Source organism: Stomoxys calcitrans, chromosome 4 (assembly GCF_963082655.1).
Source record: "Stomoxys calcitrans chromosome 4, idStoCalc2.1, whole genome shotgun sequence".
NCBI lineage: Eukaryota > Metazoa > Arthropoda > Insecta > Diptera > Muscidae > Stomoxys > Stomoxys calcitrans.
This window is the reverse complement of record NC_081555.1, coordinates 22,306,200-22,329,801: the sequence shown is the minus strand read 5'-3', so window position 1 is coordinate 22,329,801 and position 23,602 is coordinate 22,306,200. Positions and strand designations below refer to the sequence as shown.

General features: G+C 37.0%; 2 protein-coding genes across 3 annotated transcripts; both read right to left on the bottom strand.

The window, feature by feature from the left end:
• Positions 1–1,122: 1,122 nt before the first annotated feature.
• On the bottom strand, positions 1,123–20,810 carry LOC106084789 (uncharacterized). Its single transcript, XM_059367067.1, has 6 exons — positions 20,729–20,810; positions 12,814–12,993; positions 10,876–12,745; positions 10,749–10,826; positions 4,206–4,366; positions 1,123–4,140 (listed from the first exon to the last, which is right to left on the bottom strand). Exons 2-6 carry the CDS (start codon positions 12,949–12,951, stop codon positions 1,123–1,125), a joined length of 5,265 nt encoding a protein of 1,754 aa, XP_059223050.1. The 5' UTR covers positions 12,952–12,993; positions 20,729–20,810.
• Positions 18,828–23,388, bottom strand: LOC131997381 (zinc finger protein 184-like). Of its 2 annotated transcripts, none has more exons than XM_059368342.1 (3): positions 23,015–23,388; positions 21,095–21,304; positions 18,828–21,026 (listed from the first exon to the last, which is right to left on the bottom strand). In XM_059368342.1, exons 2-3 carry the CDS (start codon positions 21,248–21,250, stop codon positions 18,993–18,995), a joined length of 2,190 nt encoding a protein of 729 aa, XP_059224325.1. In that variant the 5' UTR covers positions 21,251–21,304; positions 23,015–23,388; the 3' UTR covers positions 18,828–18,992. The 2 variants fall into 2 exon arrangements, with proteins under 2 accessions (XP_059224325.1, XP_059224326.1); XM_059368343.1 differs by having other exon boundaries at positions 23,186–23,388.
• Positions 23,389–23,602: the final 214 nt, after the last annotated feature.

The window sequence follows — 23,602 nt, the reverse complement described above, 5'->3', positions numbered from 1 at the left end:
CCCACTCACTCAACATGTGCTAAATTTGACATGTCATACGACAACTACATGTCGTATAATAGAGCCTTTACATTTGTTAAATTTCGCAAAAGTCACATTTTGACAGTCTTAATGATATTCACGGGGCCTATCCACTTTATGTTTTCGCAACTGACTTTACCTTCTATACGTGAATCCTGCATTCAGATAAAAAAAATACAATAATCAAGTAGATTGAATGCAAAAGAGGAATAATGCAAAAATAACAAACAAATTTATTCTCGAAAATTGTTCATTTAAAAATAATGAGTTTTCCACTAAAAAATACCTGATATAAATGTCATCCAAACAGCTGTTTGCTCAAAATAAAATAAAGCTGATATTGACATATAAGGCCAGGGAAAGCGTTTGAGACGTCTAAACAGCTGTTTTCCCATTATGAAATGTGCCGGCTTACTTTTCCAGTAAAAATTTTCAAGAGATAGAGAAAATAAAATATTAAGACAGCTGTTTCCCCATCATGAAATTTTTACGAGAATAACTTTTTTCGAATAAAATAATAAAACAGCTGATTTTTGAAAATATCGGTTTGCGATTATAAATTGCTGCTGGGAAATAAGTTTCAACAGAAAATTGCAGCTTTCCAATTGCAAAACTTTCAATATATTGTATGCTCACATGCTCTCTTCCGCTGGCGAAGGAAGTACACGAATGACTTTTAGTAAAAATCTGTGCAGATTTTTGAATATGCCAACATATAAATCAGCTGATTATACAGTGGGTGAACAGATGTTTGCATTCATTAATCATGTGCATTCATTAACTTAATATATCGAAATCAGCTGATTTTATAGTGCAAAAACATACATCTGTTTGGGTGACACAAGCACTTCCATGGGGCTAAGTACACAAAATCAGCTGATTTTATGGAAAAGGAAACATCTGTTTGAATTTCAAATAATTTGTAAGGGTTTTAGGCTTATTAAAACTACGAAACTTGTTGTTTCAAGTTCTTAAATCTCTGTTTATAGCTCAATAAATTCCTTTTCTGATTTTATGAATTCTTCACTTTCCCATGTAGCATCTTCAAACTCTGGTAGCATTTCGTTATCTTCCATTTTCTCTTTTCCCAAGGTATATGAATCAGCTGAAAATTCTTGTCTTTACACAAGTGCTTGTTGTTGCATTTTCATCTTTCAACTCTTTAACCTCTATAGGGGTCATTAATGAATGTTCTTCCGTTTTGTCCAGCACATTTAAGGTGTCATCATCTGATGCTATGCTGGTTTCATCAGTTTTCTTCGTCACTATAATTCTAATATAAAGTGAGTCCTGATTATGAATCATTCTAACATGACTATAAATGGAGTAACGATTGTCATACTCCTTGAAACAAAGTTTACATTTATACTTGGTGTGGGGGGGATTTTCAGAGCCCACCTTATATTTGATGTAGAAGGATTCATGTTTTGAATTTTTTTTGTGAGTCCGCCGTAAATGAGCGTTCAACAAATAGATCTTGTCATAGGCCTTAGTACAAAATTTGCATCTATACAAAACACTGGTGATGGTGGTGGTGTTGGCAGGCTTTTCCTCTACCACTTGTCGTCCCTTTGTGGTCATATGGCGATGCACACGCCTAATGTGGGCATATAGCGTACATTTCTTTCCATATACCTTAGAACATATTTTGCAACGGAGTCCACCATTAGGAGAGCGCTCACAAAAGTTACTAAACCGTAGTTCCTTCTGCTTATTGGTTGCAATTTTATTTTTGTGATTGCGTCGTGTGTGACCATAAAGCGAGCCATTCGTTTTATATTGCATGGGACAAAATGGACATTTGTACAAAGGCTGTGACGTTACTGTTCCTTCACTTGTCTTGGCTGCAATTTCCACGTTAGGCACATTTACACTCGCCATTATTTTTGTATAAGTTGGATCATTAGCTTCATCAAGTGGTTGAGTAGTTCGCTTGTGAATCTTCTTGACATGGGAAAAGATGGATCTTTGCTGTTCATACACCTTGGAACAAAGCTCACATCTAAACTTGGTGCGGGGGGCATCTTCAGTGCCTTTCCCTTGCACCTGAAATTTGGTTATAATGGATTGAGGTAGGACACTTTGCTTGTGCGTCCGCCGCAGATGAGCCGACATGTTTTGCTTTTTCTCATAGGTTTTAGGGCATAAATTGCATTTATATACAACGCTGAGGGAGCGTTTAAAAGAATCCATGCGTATGACATGATCTTTCAGTGGAATGTTTGCCATGTCTTCTGTTTCTTCATACTTCATACTCGTGACGGTCGCCATTGATTCTTGCTCGAGTTTTGTTATTGTGGGATGCTCACTCATAATGTGGTTGCCTAGGGAATGTTTGCTTTCATATTCCTGGGAACATATTTTGCATCGGAATGCTCCCTTGGAAGTGGGCTCAATTAGATAGTTAAATAGCAATAACTTATTTGCTGGCTCATTAAGGTCATTGTCCTTGTCTTGTTCTTCAACTTCTTGCTTGATGCTGTTTAGAGCTTGCAGGTTGATGCTTGCGGAACTGTTTTGGTGCATACGTCTTATGTGGGAGTGAAGCATGAGTTTCGTTCCGTAGAGCTTGAGGCAAATAGGGCATTTGTATGTGGACATGATTTCCCCCAGCTTCAAAGAATCCAAAGTCGTTTGGCTATCTTTAGCCTGTTCCACTGATTTTGCGTTTGCCGCTTTAAGGCATCGCTTGGAACGATGGTACATGGAAGTAGGCTTGTCACACACCTTGGAACAATAAATGCAAACATAGACCTCACTGCCTCCCCGAGTTTCAAGTCGAAACCCTTTTTTAAGCTCTACTGGTTTATCTTGGCTTTGACATCGTCCCAGATGATAGTACATGGAAGTCTGCTTGTCACACTCCTTGGAACAATGAAGGCATACATAGACTATATTCTCTCCCCGAGTTTCTCGCCGATACCCCTTCATGGTTTCCCTTGGGGGCACTTCGTTTTGCATTTTCTGCCATTCTTGGGGATGGGTTGTTCTCATGTGTCGACAGAAATAAGCTCGGCTGGTAAATGCCTTGGGGCAAAAGGAGCAGGCATGCGTTTTCTCGCCTATGTGGCTAGCCAAATGTTCGCGCATAACATTCTGACGGCTAAAGGATTTTCCACAAATCTCACATTCAAAACTCTTGGGTTTATGGACATCACTTTGGTGCTTGGTCAAATACTTTTTCGTTGCAAAGGCCTTGGGACACTTGTCGCAACGATATTTCTCTTCCAACATCTCGCTGTCTTTAGCATTTTTATCCTTAGCTTTGCTGGTGTGCACATTTCTTTTGTGACTTCTCAAATATTTCAACAAACGGAAAACTTTGCAACAGGCCTCACATTTCAGGTGCTGCGGGGCATTATGATAGTGTATGTGTTTCTCAATATCGTAACGAGTTTCCAGTCTCAATTGGCAACACATGAGGTAACAAATCACTGAAGTATGGTTTTCGCTAAAATGTTCCTCCAACTGGGAATAGCTGGCCAATAGGTGATGACAAATTTCACACTCCAAGTGGGATCGCCACAAAGCTACCAGCTCATCAAACTCCTCTATAGATTTTTTGGTGGCAGTAAATTTTTTATACGGAGAGCAAATGTTGTTGATCTGCTCCAAAGATGTTGAGGGCAGTTCATCATTTGAGCTATAATCTTCATTGGTTTCATCATCATACAATAAGGATGTATCTTGTCCACTGGTCATATGGGACTTTACAGACATTTCTTCATACGCTAACTGTTGCTGGCCCTCCTGAGGTGACATCCCTTCATAATCACTGTTGAAATCCAAAGGTTCCTCAGACTTTATAACAAAGGTAAGGGCCGTAGGTTTCACTAAATCTTTCTTGCTAGCAGTAAATCCTTGGGCATTTTGCCACTCCAGTTGTTCTTCATTAGGTTTCACTAAATCGTCTGTGCTGTGGCTAAGGGCATTATGGCTCTCCAGTTGTTCTTCTTTTATATTCATTTCAGATTTCACCTTAACCACTTCCTCAATTTCTTTAGTGGCTTCTTTCTGAGTCTCAATAATCGACTGCTGAAATTGATGGAAGTTCCAGATATGCTGCCAACATGTCCCGCAGATATATTGAAGGTGTCCCTCCCATTCCATATTCAACATCTGAAAGCATTGAAGATATATTTGAAAATCATTCATTCATTGGTTGTATCATAAGAGAGACTCACTGCGGTAGTGAAATATTTGCCAACAAGCTCATGGTTCGCATTTGCTTGACCTGCCTCATCATAGAGGCTGCGCTGGTAATCATTGCAGCTTTTTACACAGAGCCGGCAATAGTCTGAGGGAGGAGGTTGTTTCAACATGTCTCTAACTTTAGGCATTACTTCTTAGCTGGTAGTATTTTAGTAACTTGTTTGAGTTTGAGAAACTTCCTAAAAGAGAATTTTAAACGATTCATAAATGGTTTTGTGTCTGATGTATCAGTAAGAGATCAAGTTGTACAACATTTCAATATCCTATATAATTTACAAAAACTAGGCTTAACTTTGAATGTGTGGTGAAGTTTAAGCCTGAGCACAGTGGGAGTAATGAAAGTATACGCAATTATATAGGAAAATTTGCTTTAGATGTCAAACCGGTTTATACTGGAGCACTATTACGGAAGGAGATTTTCTTCACGAATGCTATGTTTTTCATGAAACACTTTATATTATTGCTTAGCACCACTAGGGAAAGAGATTTTCCTCACAAATCCAACGGTGTCTGAAAAATTGTGAAGTTTGCAAAACTTCCTTACAGCAATTGCAAACTCAAGTTGGTTTTTTTGAATTTTTTTAGATATTAATGATGCGAATTTGAAGCAATACTCTAAAGTTTTCAAGGAAATAGTAAAGAGTATTGCTTCGTCCAGTACCATTATTGAAAGGGATTTTCTTGACGAATCCAATGGTGTTCTCAGAATTTTGAAATTCGCAAAACTAAAGATGTTACAGCAATCTCAAACTTACCTCGATTTTTTTACCATTGTTTTTCGAAGAAAAAACATAGGAGTTTCACTAATACGATTTTTTATCATAATCTTCAATACTGTATACTTAACTCGAAAATTTTTTTCGCATCAAAAATTTTAAATTTTCATAAGGGGTTAGCCTATGCTAAAAAAATGCAAAAAAATAATATGTGAAATTTTAAGTAATTCTGTTTATTGTACGAATCGTTTTCGAATTTCGAACTGCGGAATGCTGGAAAATGATCGAAATTCGAAAAAAATTAAGGAGTTACAGCGTTATTGACCTTGAAAATTACCTTGAATTTTTAAGCCAAAAAATATTTGGTTTTTGTGATGTTTTTTATAGAAATCTACATTATTCCTTCATCTAGCACCACTACAGAAAGAGATTTTCCTCACGAATCCAACGGTGTCTGAAAATTTGTGAAGTTTGCAAAACTAAGGCAGTTACAGCAATTGCAAACTCACGTTGGTCTTTCTGAATTTTTTGGATATTAATTATGCGATTTTGAAGCAATACTCTAAAGTTTTCAAGGAAATAGGAAAGAGTATTGCTTCGTACAGCACCACTACGCAAAGGGATTTTCTTGACGAATCCAATGGCTATATTAGGTCAACGTTCTAGCGCTCGCCCATCCTTCATTTCGCACCAAACGGACATATAACCCGAAACGAACAAAAAAATCGAGGTGAGTTTGAAATTGCTGTAACATTTTCAGTTTTGCGAATTTCAAAATTCTGAACAAAATCTCTTTCCGTGGTGGTGGTAGATGAAGCAATATTGTAAAGTTTTCTATGAAAAACATCGGAAAAACCAAATCCTTTTTGGCGTAGAAATTCTAGGTAAATTTCAAGGTCAATAACGCTGTAACTCCTTCATTTTTTCGAATTTCGATCAATTTCCAGCATTCCGCAGTTCGAAATTCGAAAACGACTCGTACAATAAACAATATTACGTAAAATTTCACATTTTATTTTTTTTGCATTTTTTTAGCAAAGGCTAACCCCTTATGAAATTTTTCAATTTTTGATGAGAAAAAATTTTTTGAGTTGAGTATACAGTATTGTAGATTATTGCAAAAAAATCGGATTAGTGTAACTCCCATTTTTGTTCTTCAAAAAACAAGCTCAAAATCGCATAAATAATATTGAAAAATGGTAAAAAAATCGAGGTGAGTTTAAGATTGTTGTAACATTGTTAGTTTTGCGAATTTCAAAATTCTAAGGACACCGTTGGATTCGTCAGGAAAATCCCTTTCCGTAATGGTGCTGGACGAAGCAATACTCTTTCCTATTTCCTTGCAAACTTTAGAGTATTGCTTCAAAATCGCACCATTAATATCCAAAAAATCAAAAAAAAAACCAACGTCAGTTTGGAATTGCTGTAACTTCCTTAGTTTTTTAAATTTTTAAATTTTTCAGACACCGTTGGATTCGTGAGGAAAAACTCTTTCCGCAGTGTTGCTAGATGAAGGAATAATGTAAAGTTTTCTATGAAAAACATCGCAAAAACCAAACCTACATTGTTGTAAAAATTCAAGGGCAAAAATGCTTTAACTCCTTCATTTTTTCGAATTTCGATCAAATTCCAGCATTTCGCAGTTCGAAATTCGAAAACGATTCGTACAATAAACAAAATTACGTAAAATTTAACATTTTATTTTTTTTTTCAAAATTTTAAATTTTTGATGCGAAAAAATTTTCGAGTTGAGTCTACAGTATTGAAGATTATGATAAAAAAATCGTATTAGTGAATCTCCTGTTTTTTCTCCAAAAAACAAGCTCAAAATCGCATAATTAATATTCAAAAAATGGTACAAAAAAAATGAGGTGAGTTTGAGATTGTTGTCACATCTTTAGTTTTGCAAATTTCAAAATTCTTCAAAACCGTTGGATTCGTCAGGAAAATCCCTTTCCGTAATGGTGCTGGAGGAAGCAATACTCTTTCCTATTTCCTTGAAAACTTTAGATAATTGCTTCAAAATCGCATTATTACTACCCAAAAAATTAAAAAAAAACAACGTGAGTTTGTAATTGCTGTAATTTCCTTAGTTTTGCAAACTTCACAATTTTTCAGACACCGTTGAATTCGTGGATTTTCCGTAGTGGTTCTACATAAAGCAATACAGTAAAGTTTTCTATGAAAAACATCGCAAAACCTAAATTTTGTTTGGGCGTAAAAATTCAAGGTCATTTTCAAGGCCAAAAAGGCTGTAATTCCTTATTTGTTTCAAAATCGCATTATTAATACTCAAAAAATTAAAAAAAGCATTGTGAGTTTGCAACTGCTGCAATTTCCTTCGTTTTGCAAAATTTCCAATATTTCAGACACCGTTGGATTCGTGATCTCTTTCCGTGCTAGATGAAGCAATACTGTAAAGATTTTTATGAAATATATCGCAAAAACTAAATTTTTTTGGGCGTTGAAATTCAAGATCGTTTTTAAGGCCAAAAACGCTGTAACTAAAGGGTGATTTTTTTGAGGTTAGGATTGTCATGCATTAGTATTTGACAGATCACGTGGGATTTCAGACATGGTGTCAAAGAGAAAGATGCTCAGTATGCTTTGACATTTCATCATGAATAGACTTACTAACGAGCAACGCTTGCAAATCATTGAATTTTATTACCAAAATCAGTGTTCGGTTCGAAATGTGTTCATTCACCGTAACGTTGCGTCCAACAGCATCTTTGAAAAAATACGGTCCAATGATTCCACCAGCGTACAAACCACACCAAACAGTGCATTTTTCGGGATGCATGGGCAGTTCTTGAACGGCTTCTGGTTGCTCTTCACTCCAAATGCGGCAATTTTGCTTATTTACGTAGCCATTCAACCAGAAATGAGCCTCATCGCTGAACAAAATTTGTCAAAATTTGAACACATTTCGAACCGAACACTGGTTTTGGTAATAAAATTCAATGATTTGCAAGCGTTGCTCGTTAGTAAGTCTATTCATGATGAAATGTCAAAGCATACTGAGCATCTTTCTCTTTGACACCATGTCTGAAATCCCACGTGATCTGTCAAATACTAATGCATGAAAATCCTAACCTCAAAAAAATCACCCTTTACTTGATTTTTTTAAATAAATATAAGTCTATACGAACATAAAAATATACATAAAGATATTGATTTTTTACCTCAAAACATGTGGGACCCATCACATAATGTAAGCAAAAATATTGCATCCTCTTTCCTTTACTTGTTTTAACTCTCCGCCAACTATTTCATTCATTAAGTTTATAGTGTTGCCACACAATTAGTTACTTTGACTCTTTTTAATGTGTACTTCAATGTTTAAATAAGTGCGTTGTCATTGCTGTATTTAACTGTTGCCAACAAACATCATTTACCATAGCTGCAGCTTAAGCTACTGACTGTCCTTCATGCCAAAGAATACAAAGAAGGGTCACACGCATCATACCACCACACACCCGCACGTTAATAGTTCCTCTCTTAGCATACACTTTCTCTAGCACACACCAGTCACCTCTTGCACTCTCACCACTAATACTCCCACCTATGGCTTTGCATTCACCACACACCGGTACAATAAAAGTTACCTCTCTTAGCATACTCTTTCGCTAGCACACAACAGTCACCTCTCGCACTCTCACCACTAATACTCCCACCTATGGCTTTGCATTTACCACACACCGGTACAATAATAGTTACTTCTCTTAGCATACTCTTTCTCTCACACATACCAGTCACCTCTCACACTCTCACCACTAAACTCCCACCTATGGCTTTGCATTCATCACACACCGGCACAATAATAGTTAGCTCACTTAGCATGCTCTTTCTCTCACACATACCAGTCACCTCTCGCACTCTCACCACTAAACTCCCACCTATGGAAATATTAGTGGAAATTAATTCCTACTTTCCATGGATTTTCTTTCCGCACATTTCTAGAAATATTTTTTTCGATTGATGCCAATTTCTTTAAAATTGGTTGTTTTGTTGTGAAACATCTCAAAGCATATACAAACAACAAGATCAAATATGCAAATGCCTCTCATGTCAAAGCCGATCCTTAAGAAATTGTCTGACCTACATGCCAAGTAGGGCCACGCGCATTACACCCCACAATGCCCAAACCTAAATATTGATACTGTTTTTCTTGCACCATTTGTTTCTCTTATTCTAACCACTAATACTCCCACCTATGGCTTTGTATTCACACTCATAACGAATGCTTTAGAAAAAAACCAACAACAAAAGAAAATCACTGTGAATACTTTTTGGAAAGCTCAGAGTAACAATGGACTTATTGAGATGTGAGTTCGGTGAACATTTTATATCACCTTTTATTATACCGCTTAGATTGTGCGATTTTACGTCTTTGGACTATTTTTTGTGGGGCTATGTTAAAATTCATGTCTATACAGACAAGCCCACTTCCATTGACGCATTGCAAGACAATATTGAAATGTTTATTCATGAGATACCGGCCGAAATGGATTAAGCGGATGGACCATTTGAGGCGCAGTCACGGTCAACATTTGCATGAAATAGTCTTCAAATATTAAATAATATGGACCGTACTAACGATTCAAATAAAGACTTCATGCATTTTTCTGAATTTTATGCGTGTTTTTCTTTTTAAAACTTTCCTATAGCTCCAAAAAAAAAAATCACCCTTTACATATATCCCCAAAAATCCCCATTCATATTTTTAAATTTTTTTTTTGTAATTTTTTATATTTATTTATTGAAGTGACAAAAGCATAATTACATTGTGATTAAAAGAAAATGTAAATCTATTATAATGAACTAAGAGGGTAACTTAGCGATAAATTATCAATAATACGTTAAACTTAAAAAAATGTTTAGTAATAAGAGATATTTCAAAGAGAAAAACCCTATCCCGGAGATTGAATGCTATAGGGCACTCAACAGTGCTAATGCATAAGGTTAGTGTAGAGTCCCAACTCAATTTCAGGTATCAAAGTCCTTTCTTCACACAAAGTTGCCGCAAATCCTTTAATCATTCAATAAAATATATTTTAAGAAAATTATTTCAAAAATAAAACAATGTAAAACTATTTTTTTCAAAAAGGCGCATGTAACCCGAGCAGCTGTTTTCCCACTGCATAATCAGCTGATTTTGACATTTAGACGAAGAATGTGCTCAAAATATGTTCAAATTATATCTGGAAGTTGATTGCGTACTTTACTAGCAGTCGTAGAGAGCGGAAGCTTGCGTGAGAGCGAGTACAATTTTGAGAGTTTGGTAATTGAAAGCTTGCAAATTTCTGCTGGAGTTTTCTTTTTCAGCAGCAATTTGCAGCATCGAAGACATGTTTTTAAAATGAAGCTATTTAATTCAAATATATGGCAAAAGATAATAAAGGCTGTTCTTACTCTTCTGGAAATTTTGACAAGAAAAGTAAGCGAACAGGCGTTTTTTTGCTAGCGAAACAAGTGAGAAGAGTGTGTGGGAACGAGCCAAATTTTAAAAGTTTGGTAATTGAGAACCGGCAAAATTTCTGCTGGAGATTTTTTCCAGCTTCTGGAGGCTCTTAATAAATAACAAAAGAGAATAATAGCTGTAGTTACTCTGCCTCAAATTTTTACTGAACTAGTACTCGAATAGACCTATTAGTACATCACAGTCAGCTGATTATATAAAAGGAAACCAGCTGTTTGAACGCCAAAAACCTTTTCCCTGGCTTGGTATGTCACAATCAGTTGAGGCCTCTGTCTATAACTCAATAAATTCTTCTTCGGATGTAATGAATTCTTCACTTTCCGAGGTAGCATCTTCAAATTCCGGTGGTATTTCACTCTCATCCATTTCCTCATTTCCCCAGACATTTGTTTCAGCTAAAAATTGTTCGGTTTTCACATAAGTGCTTGTTGCATTTTCAAGAATTAAAATCTTTATCATCTCCTTGCTTCGTCAGCTCATTTAAAGTATCACCAACTGTTGCTGAGTTGGTTACATCAGTTTTCTTGGGCTCTATAATCCTGCTATGATGTAAGTCTTGGCAAATTCTAGTACTTCGACTATGAATCGATTGCTGCTGCTCAGCTGACACTGGCGTTTCCGAAATTATAGCTGCCTGCTCCGCTAACGGTCCATTGTCTTTGTGACATCGGTTGAGATGATTGTACATTAAACGCTGATTTTTATACTCCTTGGGACAATAAATGCAAACAAAGACCATACTCTCTCCCCGAGTTTCTTGCCGGAACCCCTTTTTAGGCTCTATAGGTCGATGGTCTCTCTGACATCGGTAGAGATGACTGTTCATGGAATTTCGATTTTCATACTCCTTTGAACAATATATGCAAACATAGACAATACTCTCGCCCCGAGTTTCTCGCCGATACCCCTTGAGAGCGTCCTCTTCGTTTTGCATCTTCTTCCATTCCTGCGGATGACATTTTCTCATGTGTTGGCTGAAACAAAATCGTGAGCTGTATGCCTTGGGGCAAAAGGAGCATGCATGCGCCTTTTTCTTCCTTGTTGGAATAGTTGAACCATTAGCGTCAGCCAGTTGCTGAGTTGTTCGCTTGTGCAACCTCTTGACATGTGAAAACATGGCGCATCGCTTGTCATACTCCTTGGAACAATGAATGCACACATAGACTGTACTCTCTCCCCTAGTTTCTCGTCGATATCCTTTTATAGTCTCACTTAGGGCAGACTCGTTTTTCATCCTCTTCCATTCCTGGGGATGAGATGTTCGCATGTGTCGGCAGAAAGAATTTCGTTGAGTAAATGCCTCAGGACAAACGGGGCAGGCATGCCTCTTCTCTCCTTTATGGCTAGTCGCCAAGTGCTCACGCAGTAAATACGGACGATTAAAGGATTTTTCGCAAATGTCACAATCCAATGTCTCGGATTTATGCATATAACGATCGTGACCGGTCAAATGCTTTTTCGTTGCAAAGGTCTTCCAACACTTGTCACAACGATATTTCCTTTCCAACATCTTGCTGTCTTTAGCATTTTCATCTCCTCCTTTGCTGGTGTGGAAATATATTTTGTGTCTTCTCAAGTATTTCTTCAAGCGGAAAACTTTGCAACATGCCTCACATCTAAGCTGCTGCGGGGCACTATGATAGCGTATGTGTTTCTCGATATTATAAAGATTGTCCAGCTTTAATTGGCAACACATAAGGTAACAAACTTCTGAGGCATGGTCTTTTCTAAAATGTCCCTCCAACTGGGAATAACTGGCCACCAGCTGATGGCAAATTTCGCATTCCAAGGAGGAACGCCACAAAGCAACCAGTTCATCAAACTCCTTTACAGACTTTTTGGTGGCAGGATCTTCTTTATCTGAAGAGCAAGGGTTGGTCTGGTCCAAAGATGATATGGCCATATCATCACTTGAGCTAAAACCATCATTGGATTCATCGTCATTCAACAAGGATGTAGTTTCGTTTCTATTAGACATATGGGACATCAAAGACATTTCTTTATCTGTTAACTGGCCTTCATATTCACAGTTGAGATCCAAAGGTTCTTCAGATTTTATATCAAAGGTAAGGACAGTAGGTTTCATTACATCTTCAGTCCTAGCGCTAAATTCTTTGGCATTATGGAACTCCAGTTGTATTTCTTGCTGATTTATATTCTCCTCAGGCTTGATCTTAACTTCCCCAACTTCTTTCAGCTGTAGGCTCTTCTGCTCTTCAATAACCGACTGTTGAAATTGATGGAACCTCGAGATATTTTGCCAACATTCTTCGCAGATATATTGAAGTTGTTGCTCCCATTCCATATTCAACACCTGAAAGCATTGAAGATATATGTGTAAGTCATCATTTATTCATTGGGTGAATCAGAGAGCAGACTCACTGCGTTGGTAAAATATTGGCCCACAAGATGACGATTCGCATTAGCTTGACCTGTCCCATCATAGAGGCTGCGCTGGTAATCACTGCATCTTTTTACACAGAGCCGGCAATAGTTTGAGGTAGGAGGGTGTTTCAACATATCTTTAACTTTAGGTATAAATTGGTAGTATTGAGAAACTTCCTAAAAAAGAATTTTATATGAGTTATAAAAAGGTTTTGTGTCTGCAATATCAGCAAGGCATAAAGTTTTACAATAATTCACCAAATTTGAACTTTCAAACATTGCAGCAATAAATTATGAGCAGTTGTTGTTGCCACCATATGAAGACCCAAATGGGGTCTTTCCGACTTGCACTAGTAGAAGGTGAAATCAAAGTACTTTATTTTACTTAGATGAGTTTTAGTAACCTCAGAACTATGCTGTATTTGGAAGAGTAGCCCAGCAATAAAGCAAATTTTGTCTTCTTTGTAATACCATAGTTAGAGTAATCTTAATTTCTTTGTTGGTTCCGTGCAAACTTCAATGAGGCTGAACCGATGTTAATGAACTACATTTCTTAATATACGAATGCGGGGGGAGGATGGGGGGTGGGGGCGGATTCCACCCCTTATCCACTATTTTTAACTGCGCCATATTTCCGAGATGGGTTAACCGATTTAGGCAAAATTCTGTTTGCACCCTTAGGTTAGGTTATGTTTAAGTGGGATTCTGCCATCAGGCTCACTTAGACATTTTCGTCCATAGTGATACCACAGGAACAGAAGAATGAAGATGCCTTCTAGTTCCATCCAGATTGCGAATGTTCACATCCGCTTAATCAAACAGGTTCTCAAAGAAAGAGAAACTAAAGTGGAATTCCTTCTAACTGCTAGTGCGGGACACACACACAGAAGGTGTTCTATAGTTACTTCTTCTTCGATGACCTCGGTGCCGGCAACCTGAATTTTGAACTGTTCAGCCATCTCATATAGGAGTTGCACTAATCCGATTTTTTTGCCATAATCTTTAATACTGTATGCTCAACTCGAAAAATTTTTTCGGATCAAAACTTTACAATTTTCGTAAGGGGGTAGCCTTTGCTAAAAATATGACAACAAATATAGAATGTGAAATTTTCAGGAATTCTGTTTACTTTACGATTTGTCTTCGATTTTCGAACTACGGAGTGCTTAAAAATTTTTCGAAATTCGAAAAAATTAAGGAGTTACTGCCAAAAACAAAAATGGTTTTTGGCATGTATTTTGTAGAAAATTTTAAAATATTGCTTCATACAGCACCATTACGGAAAGAGATTGTATACTCATCTTGAAAATTTTTTTCCCATCAAAAATTTAAAATTTCCATAAGGGAGTAGACTTTGCTAAAAAAATTAAAAAAAAAAAAATAAAATGTGAAATTTTAAGTAATTCTGTTTATGTTACGATATGTCTCCGATTTGCGAACTGAAGTATTCTTTCGAATTTCTTTCGATCTTCGAAAAAATGACGGAGTTACAACGTTGTAGTCCTAGAAAACGACTTTAAATTTTGCACCCAAAAAATTGGTGTTTGTCATGTTTTTCATAGAAAACTTTACATTATTGCTTCATCCAACACCACTACAGAAAGAAATTTTTTGAAAATTGTGAAGTTTGCAAAACTAAGGAAATTACAGCTATAGCAAACTTACGTTGTTTCTTTGAATTTTTGTGATATGAATTATTCAATTTTGAGCTTGTTTTTTTATGAAAAAAACATAGGAGTTACATTAATCAGTCATCGTTAGATTCGTGATGAGAATCTCTTTCTCTAGTGGTGATGGATGAAGCAATAATGATAAGTTTTCAATGAAAAGCGTCGCAAAATTCAATGTCGCTTTCAAGGTCTGAAACGCTGTAACTCCTTCATTTTTTCGAATTTCGATCATTTTTCAGCATTCCGCAGTTCGAAATTCGAAAACGATTCGTACAATAAACAAAATTATGTAAAATTTCACATTTTATTTTTTTGCATTTTTTTAGCAAAGGCTAACCCCTCGTAAAATTTTTCAATTTTTGATGCGAAAAATTTTTTCGAGTTGAGTATACAGTATTGTAGATTATTGCCCAAAAATCGGATTAGTGCAACTCCCATGTTTTTTCTTCAAAAACAAGCTCAAAATCGCATAATTAGTATTCGAAAAATCGTAAAAAAATAAAGGTGAGTTTGAAATCGCTCTAAAATCTTTAATGAATTAACAAATTTCAAAATTCTGAGGACACCATTGGATTCGTGATGAAAAACTCTTTCCGCAGTGGTGCAGGACGAAGCAACACTCTTTCCTATTTCCTTGAAAACTTTAGAGTATTGCCTCAAAATCGCACCATTAATATCCAAAAAATTCAAAAAAACCAACGTCAGTTTGCAATTGCTGTAACTTCCTTAGTTTTGCAAACTTCACAATTTTTCAGACACCGTTGGATTCGTGAGGAAAATCTCTTTCCGTAGTGGTGCTAGATGAAGGAATGATATAAAGTTTTCTATGAAAATCCTCGCAAAAACCAAATCTATTTTGGCGTAAAAATTCAAGATCATTTTCAAGGTCAATAACGCTGTAACTCCTTCATTTTTTCGAATTTCGATCATTTTTGAGCATTCCGCAGTTCGAAATTCGAAAACGATTCGTACAATAAACAAAATTACGTAAAATTTCACATTTTAATTTTTTTGCATTTTTTTAACAAAGGCTAAACCCTTAGAAAATTTTCAATTTATGATGCAAAAAAAATTTTCCAGTTAAGTATACAGTATTAAAGACTATGGCAAAAAAATCGGATTAGTGCAACTCTCATGTTTTTTCTTCAAAAAACAAGCTCAAAATCGCATAATTAATATTCGAAAAATGGTAAAAATATCGAGGTGAGTTTGAAATTCCTGTAAGATCTTTAGTTTAGCGAATTTAAAAATTCTGAGCACACCGTTGGATTCCTTTTCCGTAATGGTGCTGGATAAAGCAATACTCTTTCCTATTTCCTTGAAAACTGGAGTATTGCTTCAAAATCTCATAATTAATATCCGAAAATTCAAAAAAAAAAAAACAACGTGAGATTGCTACTGCTGCAACTTTCTTAGTTTTGTGAACTTCACAATTTTTCAAACAACGTTAGATTCGCGAAGAAAATCTCTTTCCCTAGGTGCTGGATGAAGCAATACAGTAAAGTTTTCTATGAAAAACATCGCAAAAACCAAATTTTGGCGTAAAATTCAAGGTTTAAAACGCTGTAACTATTTCATTTATTCGAATTTCGAAAATTTTCTAGCATTTTGCAGTTTGAAATTCGAAGACGATTCGTACAATAAACAGAAATACTTAAAATTTCACATATGTAACGGATTTATATTTGCATTTATACTTATTTTACATTTTACACTTATATGTATGTATAATACTTTATTGTTGTTTTGCAAATGATATTATTGGGTTGCCCAAAAAGTAATTGCGGATTTTTCATATAATCGGCGTTGACAAATTTTTTCACAGCTTGTGACTCTGTAATTGCATTCTTTCTTCTGTCAGTTATCAGCTGTTACTTTTAGCTTGCTTTAGAAAAAAAGTGTAATAAAAGTATATTTGATTAAAGTTCATTCTAAGTATTATTAAAAATGCATTTACTTTCTTTTAAAAAATCCGCAATTACTTTTTGGGCAACCCAATATTTGCTTGCTACTACTTAATTTTGTCCTAACCTTTGCTTGTTTAGGAGCCACTCTTATGTTTATCTCTTATTGCTTGAGTTTATTTCTTTTTTTTTTGTTCTTATGTTGAGAGAGCACACTAAAGTTAAATGATCTTTATATGTTAATTACACTCAGTAAGAAGAGTATTGTAAAAGCTTTTACCCATAAGCAAGACAACCACTTAACCGTATGCTATGCTCCGTGAGAATTGTGTTTGAGTCATTTTATTTTGGTTTCGTTTTCTTACATGAAGAGTGTTGAGAATAAATATGGTGGCGGGAAAACAGCTTTCACTCACCGAGATTTGTTTGTTGGTTTGCTTTGTGAAGTTAAAGAGCTTTGGGCTATAAAAGGCGTGTGCTCGCTAGTTTGCGTAGTCAGTTCAGTCAGTCAGTCGGCGTATCACTTGGTTGAGCTAAGGAGCAAACTAGCATTAGTTAGACCACTAGATCAGACAGTGCGGTTGCTTCCTTTGCCTTTTGTTCAGAGAGGAATTTCACATTGCAGCTAGACAGCGCCTTATGCTTAACCGATTTGGCTGTGAGTGGAATAAAGAATATATGTAAATTACATATGTATGCAGTTATCGTTTACAAAAATCAAATCCAATATTCGATTGATATCATTCTTAATTTGAGATAATCGAACAGAATGCATTTTATTACAAAATTAGCTTTCAATGATATTATGAACATTGAAAGACATTTAAGTTTTGATCAGATTCAAAATATTCCCAAATTACACTGCAAAGAATGAAATCGGCTAATTGTATGAGGCTTAATATTTTTAATTTTTTTTTTTTTTTGATTATTTATTTAAGTGACAAAAACATAAGTAGTACATGGGGATATTGTAATTTAAAAGAAATGTATATTATAGTAAAATAAGGGGCTAACTTAAATTATCGACAATACCTTATACATAAAGAAAGTGATTAATAATAAGAGAAGTGCAGGGGAGAAAAATTATTATCAAGTAGATTGAATGCTGAAGGGTGATGAACGGAGCTAATGTATAATGAAATTACTGAGTCCCAACTCAAGATCAAGTATCAAAGTCATTTCTTCACATTAAAGGCCTGGTTATGCTCTCGTAAAGAAAATGAGGGCCGCCATGTATGTATAATGTTCTCAAAAACTGTAAATCCCTTCCCACAATTTCCTTTGCGGCTATCGTTATGGCACAGAGCTCCACCCGCCTTACAAGTGTACCCATATTTTGTGCGTCGGAGCATGGTCCAATCCAATTCCTGTCTCCATCTTGGAGCTATCTATGAAGACAGTATCATTCTCTTCAAGCACAGGATTCGCTTCCTATCCCTCCCTCCCGGTAAAGCGAATCCCGAGAACACCCTACCCTTAAGGCGTTCCCCTTATCATCCGCCTTCTGACTATATTATCTCCGAAGTTCGCGTTGATAGCCTTGTCACGTAGCATACAGTCACACAGCGAGAAACTCAGTTGGGCCCCCGTGCGGTTCAGGGCGGTGACTGTCGACCTTCAGTTGGAGAGACGTCTCGACTTCTCGCACCACTTCGTTAAGGGCGGTCTCCCCCGACCTACCCTTAAGGTATGCCTGACGTCAGACCCTTCCTCAAGTCTTTTTGGTTAATAAAATTGTTTCGTTTATAATGTCAAATGCTACGTAATAATTGCTTCTTTACATTTAATCAACATGTACGGTACATTTACGAGAGCATAACCAGGCCTTAAGTTGTGGCGTCTCCTTTAGTCATTGAAAACATTAAATTTTAAGAGAATTCTTTAAAAAGTAAAAAAAAAAAAAAAACAATGTGTTATCCATTTTTGTTCAAATAGGTTAGTAATCCAAGCAGCTGTTTTCCCATTACAAAATCTGCTGATTTTGACATTCACGTGAAGACTGTGTTCGCTTACACAAAAAATTTTGCAAATTTGCACAAATTGTTACTGGAAGTTGTTCGCTTACTTTATTTGCAGCCGTAGAGAGCGGGAGAGTGCGTGAGAGCGAGTAAAATATTGAGAGTTTGGTAATTGTGAGCTTGCAATTTTCTACTGGAGGTTTGTTTCCCAACAGCAATTTGCAGCATCGAAGACATGTTTTTAGAATACCAGCTGTTTTATTCAAATATCAAAAGAGATTTAAGGCTGTTCTTACTCTTCTGAAAATTTTTACTAGATAAGTAAGCGAGCAGACGTTATTTTTGCCAGCAGAAACTAATGAGAGAGTGAGTGAGAGCGGACTAAATTATAAAAGTTTGGCAATTGAGAACCGGCAAAATTTCTGCTGAAGATTTTTTCCAGGTTCTGGAGTTTCTTTTTAAATAACAAAAGATAGTAATGGCTGTTATTAATCTGTTGCAAATGTTTACTGAAAATGTAATCGAATAGACCTATTAGTACATCAAAGACAGCTGATTATATAAAAGGAAACCAGCTGTTTGAATGCCAAAAGCATTTTCCCTGGCTTGGTGTGTCAAAATCAGTTGAGATCTGAAGCCTCTGTCTATAACTCAATAAATTCTTCTTCGGATGTAATGAATTCTTCACTTTCCGAGGTAGCATCTTCAAATTCCGGTGCCATTTCACTCTCATTCATTTCCTGATTTCCCAAAACATTTGTTTCAGTTGAAAATTTTTCGGTCTTCACATAAGTTCTTGTTGCATTTTCATTTATCGACTCTTTATCCTCTTCTTGCATGGCCAGCTCATGTAAAGTATGACCAACTGTTGTTGGGTTGATTACATCAGTTGTTTTCGTTACGGATATCTTGGTGTGGCTATTAACTGATTGCTGCTGCTCGGCTGATACTAACGGTTCCGCAACTATGGATGGCTGCTCCGTTAAAGATCCATTGTCTCTGTGACATCGGTTGAGATGATTGTACATTAAACGCTGATTTTTATACTCCTTGGAACAATAAATGCACATATAGACAATACTCCCGTCCCTCGATTCCCACCGAAACCCCTTTTTAGGCTCTACTGGTCGACATTGCTTGAGATGAGTGTACATGGAATTCCGATTTTCATACTCCTTGGAACAATAACTGCAAACATAGACTATACTCTCTCCCTGAGTTTGTTTCCGATACCCTTTGGAAGAGGCCTCGTTTTGCATTTTCTTCCATTCCTGCGGATGAGATGTTCTCATGTGTTGGCAGCAATAATGTCGGGAGGCATACGCCTTGGGGCAAAAGGAGCAGGCATGCTCCTTTTTTATTATTTTTGGATAAGATGAACCATTAGCGTCAACCAGTTGCTGAGTTGCTCGCTTGTGCATCCTCTTGACATGAGAAAACATGGAGCAGCGCTTGTCATACTCCTTGGAACAATGAATGCACAGATAGACTGTACTCTCTCCCCGAGTTTCTCGTCGATACCCCTTAATAGTCTCACTTAGGGCAGACTCGTTTTGTATCTTCTGCCATTCCTGGGGATGAGATGTTCGCATGTGCCGGCAGAAATAAGGTCGGTGGGTAAATGCCTCGGGACAAACGGGGCAGGCATGCCTCTTCTCGCCTTTATGGCTAGCCGCCAAGTGTTCGCGCAGTAAATACGGCCGGTCAAAGGATTTTTCGCAAATGTGACAATCCAATGTCTTGGCTTTATGCATATAACGATCGTGGTCGGTCAAATGCTTTTTCGTTGCAAAGGTCTTCCAACACTTGTCACAACGATATTTCTTTTCCAAATTCTTGCTGTCTTTAGCATTTTTCTGTTTTCCCTTGCTGCTGTGGAAATATCTTTTGTGTCTTCTCATATATTTCCTCAAGCGGAAAACTTTGCAACAGGCATCACATCTTAGCAGCTGCGGGGCATTGTGATAGTGTACGTGTTTTTCGATATCATAGAGATTGTCTAGCTTCCGCTGGCAACACATAAGGTAACAACTCTCTCCAGCATGGTCTTTTCTAAAATGTTCCTCCAACTGGGAATAGCTGGCCACCAGCTGATGGCAAATTTCACATTTCAAGGAGGAACGCCACAAAGCTACCAGTTCATTAAACTCCTCTACAGACTTTTTGGTAGCAGGAACTTCTTTATCTGAAGAGCAAAAGTTGGTCTGGTCTACAGATGATAAGGGCATGTCATCACTTGAGCTAAAATCGTCATTGGAGTCATAGTCATTGAATTCATCGTCATTCATCAAAGATGTAGTTTCGTTTCTATTAGACATATGGGACATCAAGGACATTTCTTTATTCTTTAACTGGCCTCGGGTATGCTGAGGTGTCATACCTTCGTATTCACAGTTGAGATCCAAAGGTTCTTCAGTTTTTATATCAAAGTTAAGGATGGTGGGTTTCATTGAATCTTCAGTGCTAATGTTCAATTCCTGGGCAATATGAAACTCCAGTTGTATTTCTTGCTGATTTATATTCTCCTCAGGCTTGATCTCAACTTCCCCAATTTCTTTCAGATGTAGGCCCTTCTGCGCCTCAATAACCGACTGCTGAAATTCATGGAACTTCGAGATGTGCTGCCAACATTTCCCGCAGATATATTGAAGTTGTTTCTCCCATTCCATATTCAACATCTGAAAGCAGGGAAGATATATTTGAAAGTCATCATTCATTCATTGGGTGTATCAGAGAGCAGACTCACTGCGTTGGTAAAATATTTGCCCACAAGATCACGATTCTCGTTGGCTTGACCCGTCCCATCATAGAGGCTGCGCTGGTAATCACTGCACCTTTTTACACAGAGCCGGCAATAGTCTGAGGGAGGTGGGTGTTTCAACATGTTTTTAACTTTATGCATAATTTCTTAGCATGTAGTTTGTATTGTAGTAATTTGGTGGTATTGAGAAATTTCCTAAAAGAGAATTTTAAGTGTTTTAAAAAAAGTTTTGTGTCTGCAATATCAGCAAGAAATAAAGTTTTACAATATTTCAAACTAAATGGAGAGTACGATTCTTCATATTAGAATTTTCAAAACTTGCAGCAATGGAACAAAGACTTGAGTCATTACTTCCAATTTACATGAAAAGTATGATCCGAATTGGTCTATAAACAGATATAGGCCACATAAACTGACCCCCGGATTTGAATTCAGAAGCCTCAATTTTTTATCCGATTTGGTTGAAATTTAGAACAAAGACTTATGTTAGGACTTTTAACATTCATGGCAAATATGATCCGAATCGGTCTATAAACAGATATAGCCTCCATATAAAAACCGATCCCCGGATTTGACTTCTTGAACCTTAGAAACCTCAATTTTCATCCGATTTGGCTGAGATTGAGTTATGACTTCCAAACCTTCCCTTATAAACTGATATTCCTATATGACTTCTTGAGACCAAAATAAATCAAATACAAACTCGGTTAATAAGGGTACATTTTTAGCGGAATCCATGGTGGTGGATATCCAAGATTCGGGCCGGCCGAACTTAGCACGCTTTTACTTGTTGTGTTTAGGATAGAATGTCAAGTAGTAATGTTTTTATACCCTCCAACAAAGGATGGTTTGATGCGTTTGTAATACCTGGAAATATTCCTCTAAGACCCCATAAAGTATATCTATTCTTGATCGTCATGAAATTTCAAGTCGATCTAGCCATTTCCGTCTGTCTGTCGAAAGCACGTTAACTTTCGCAGGAGTAATGCAAGGCCCATCATTTCATAGTACACATGTCTCCGACATGTTACATCATTAACCTTGGTGGCCACCGTAGCGCAGAGGTTAGCATGTCCGCCTATGACGCTGAACGCCTGGGTTCAAATACTGGCGAGACCATCAGAAAAAATTTTCAGCGGTGGTTTTCCCCTCCTAATGCTGGCAACATTTGTGAGGTACTTTGCCATGTAAAACTTCTTTCCAATGAGGTGTCGCACTGCGGCACGCCGTTCGGACTCGGCTATAAAAAGGAGGCCCCTTATCATTGAGCTTAAACTTGAATCGGACTGCACTCCTTGATATGTGAGAAGTTTGCCCCTGTTCCTTTGTGGAATGTTCATGGGCAAAATTTGCATTTGCAATGCAAGGCCCATGGAATTTTGACCAAACGCTGCTTATTGGTGTAGGTCGGTTGGGATTTTAAGTAGGCCATATCCGTCCATATTTTGATATAGCTGAACCAATAGTGGATTCGTGAACCTCTAGAGGTCCCGACTGTCATCCTATTTGGCTGAAGTTTTGCATGAAGTGTTTTGTTATGACTTCCAACAATTGTGATCAGTATGGTTAAAATCGGCTCATAACTTGAGATAACTGCCATACAAACCGGTCTGGGATCTTGACTTATTGAGCCTCTAGAGAGCGCAACTGTCATCCGATTTTGGATGAAGTTTTGCGTGAAGTGTCTTGTTGTATGTCTAGTATGGTCTAAATCGGTTCATAAACTATAGCTCCCATATAAACAAATCTCTCGATTACAATTCTTGAGTCTCTAGAGGGCGGAATTCTTATTCAATTTAGCTGAAATTTTGTACAACTGCTTCTTCTATGAATTTAAATATACGTGCCAACTATGGTCTGAATTGGTTCATAACCTGATATAGATTCCATATAAAGCGATCTTACGATTTTATGTCCTGAGCCCCAATAGAGCTCAATTCGTATCCGAATTGGCTGAAATTTCGAAAAATAACTACTACTATAGCCTCCAACATTCAAACCAGACAATAATTCGATATAGCTCCAACAGCATAGCAACTCCTATCCATTATCCTTTGTTTGCCTATAAAGAGATACCGGGAGAAGAACTTGACAAATGCGATCCAAGGTGGAGTTCGGCCGGTCGAACTTTGCACGTTTTTACTTGTAATTTATTTAAATAGACGTAATTCCCCTGATGAAGTCATCAAAACAGTGAAGAAACGTTGCGATGAAACATTTTAACTCATAAAATCCAGAGAAAGAAATCCGAAAAAGAATAGACTAAATACAAACAAACTTTAATTCTGTCATAAACTTACAGCCCAGAAATGCTCATTGACATTTTTATATCCACCACCCATGGCGAAGCATGTAAAGGTATTCTCATTTGTACAACAACCACAAATCATATGGTGCAACCCGCCATCTTGTCATCAAGCTGATCGACGTTTTGCCAACACACACAAAGAAATTTGTGTGCGGGTGCGTACATGAGCAGAGAATATGCGAGAA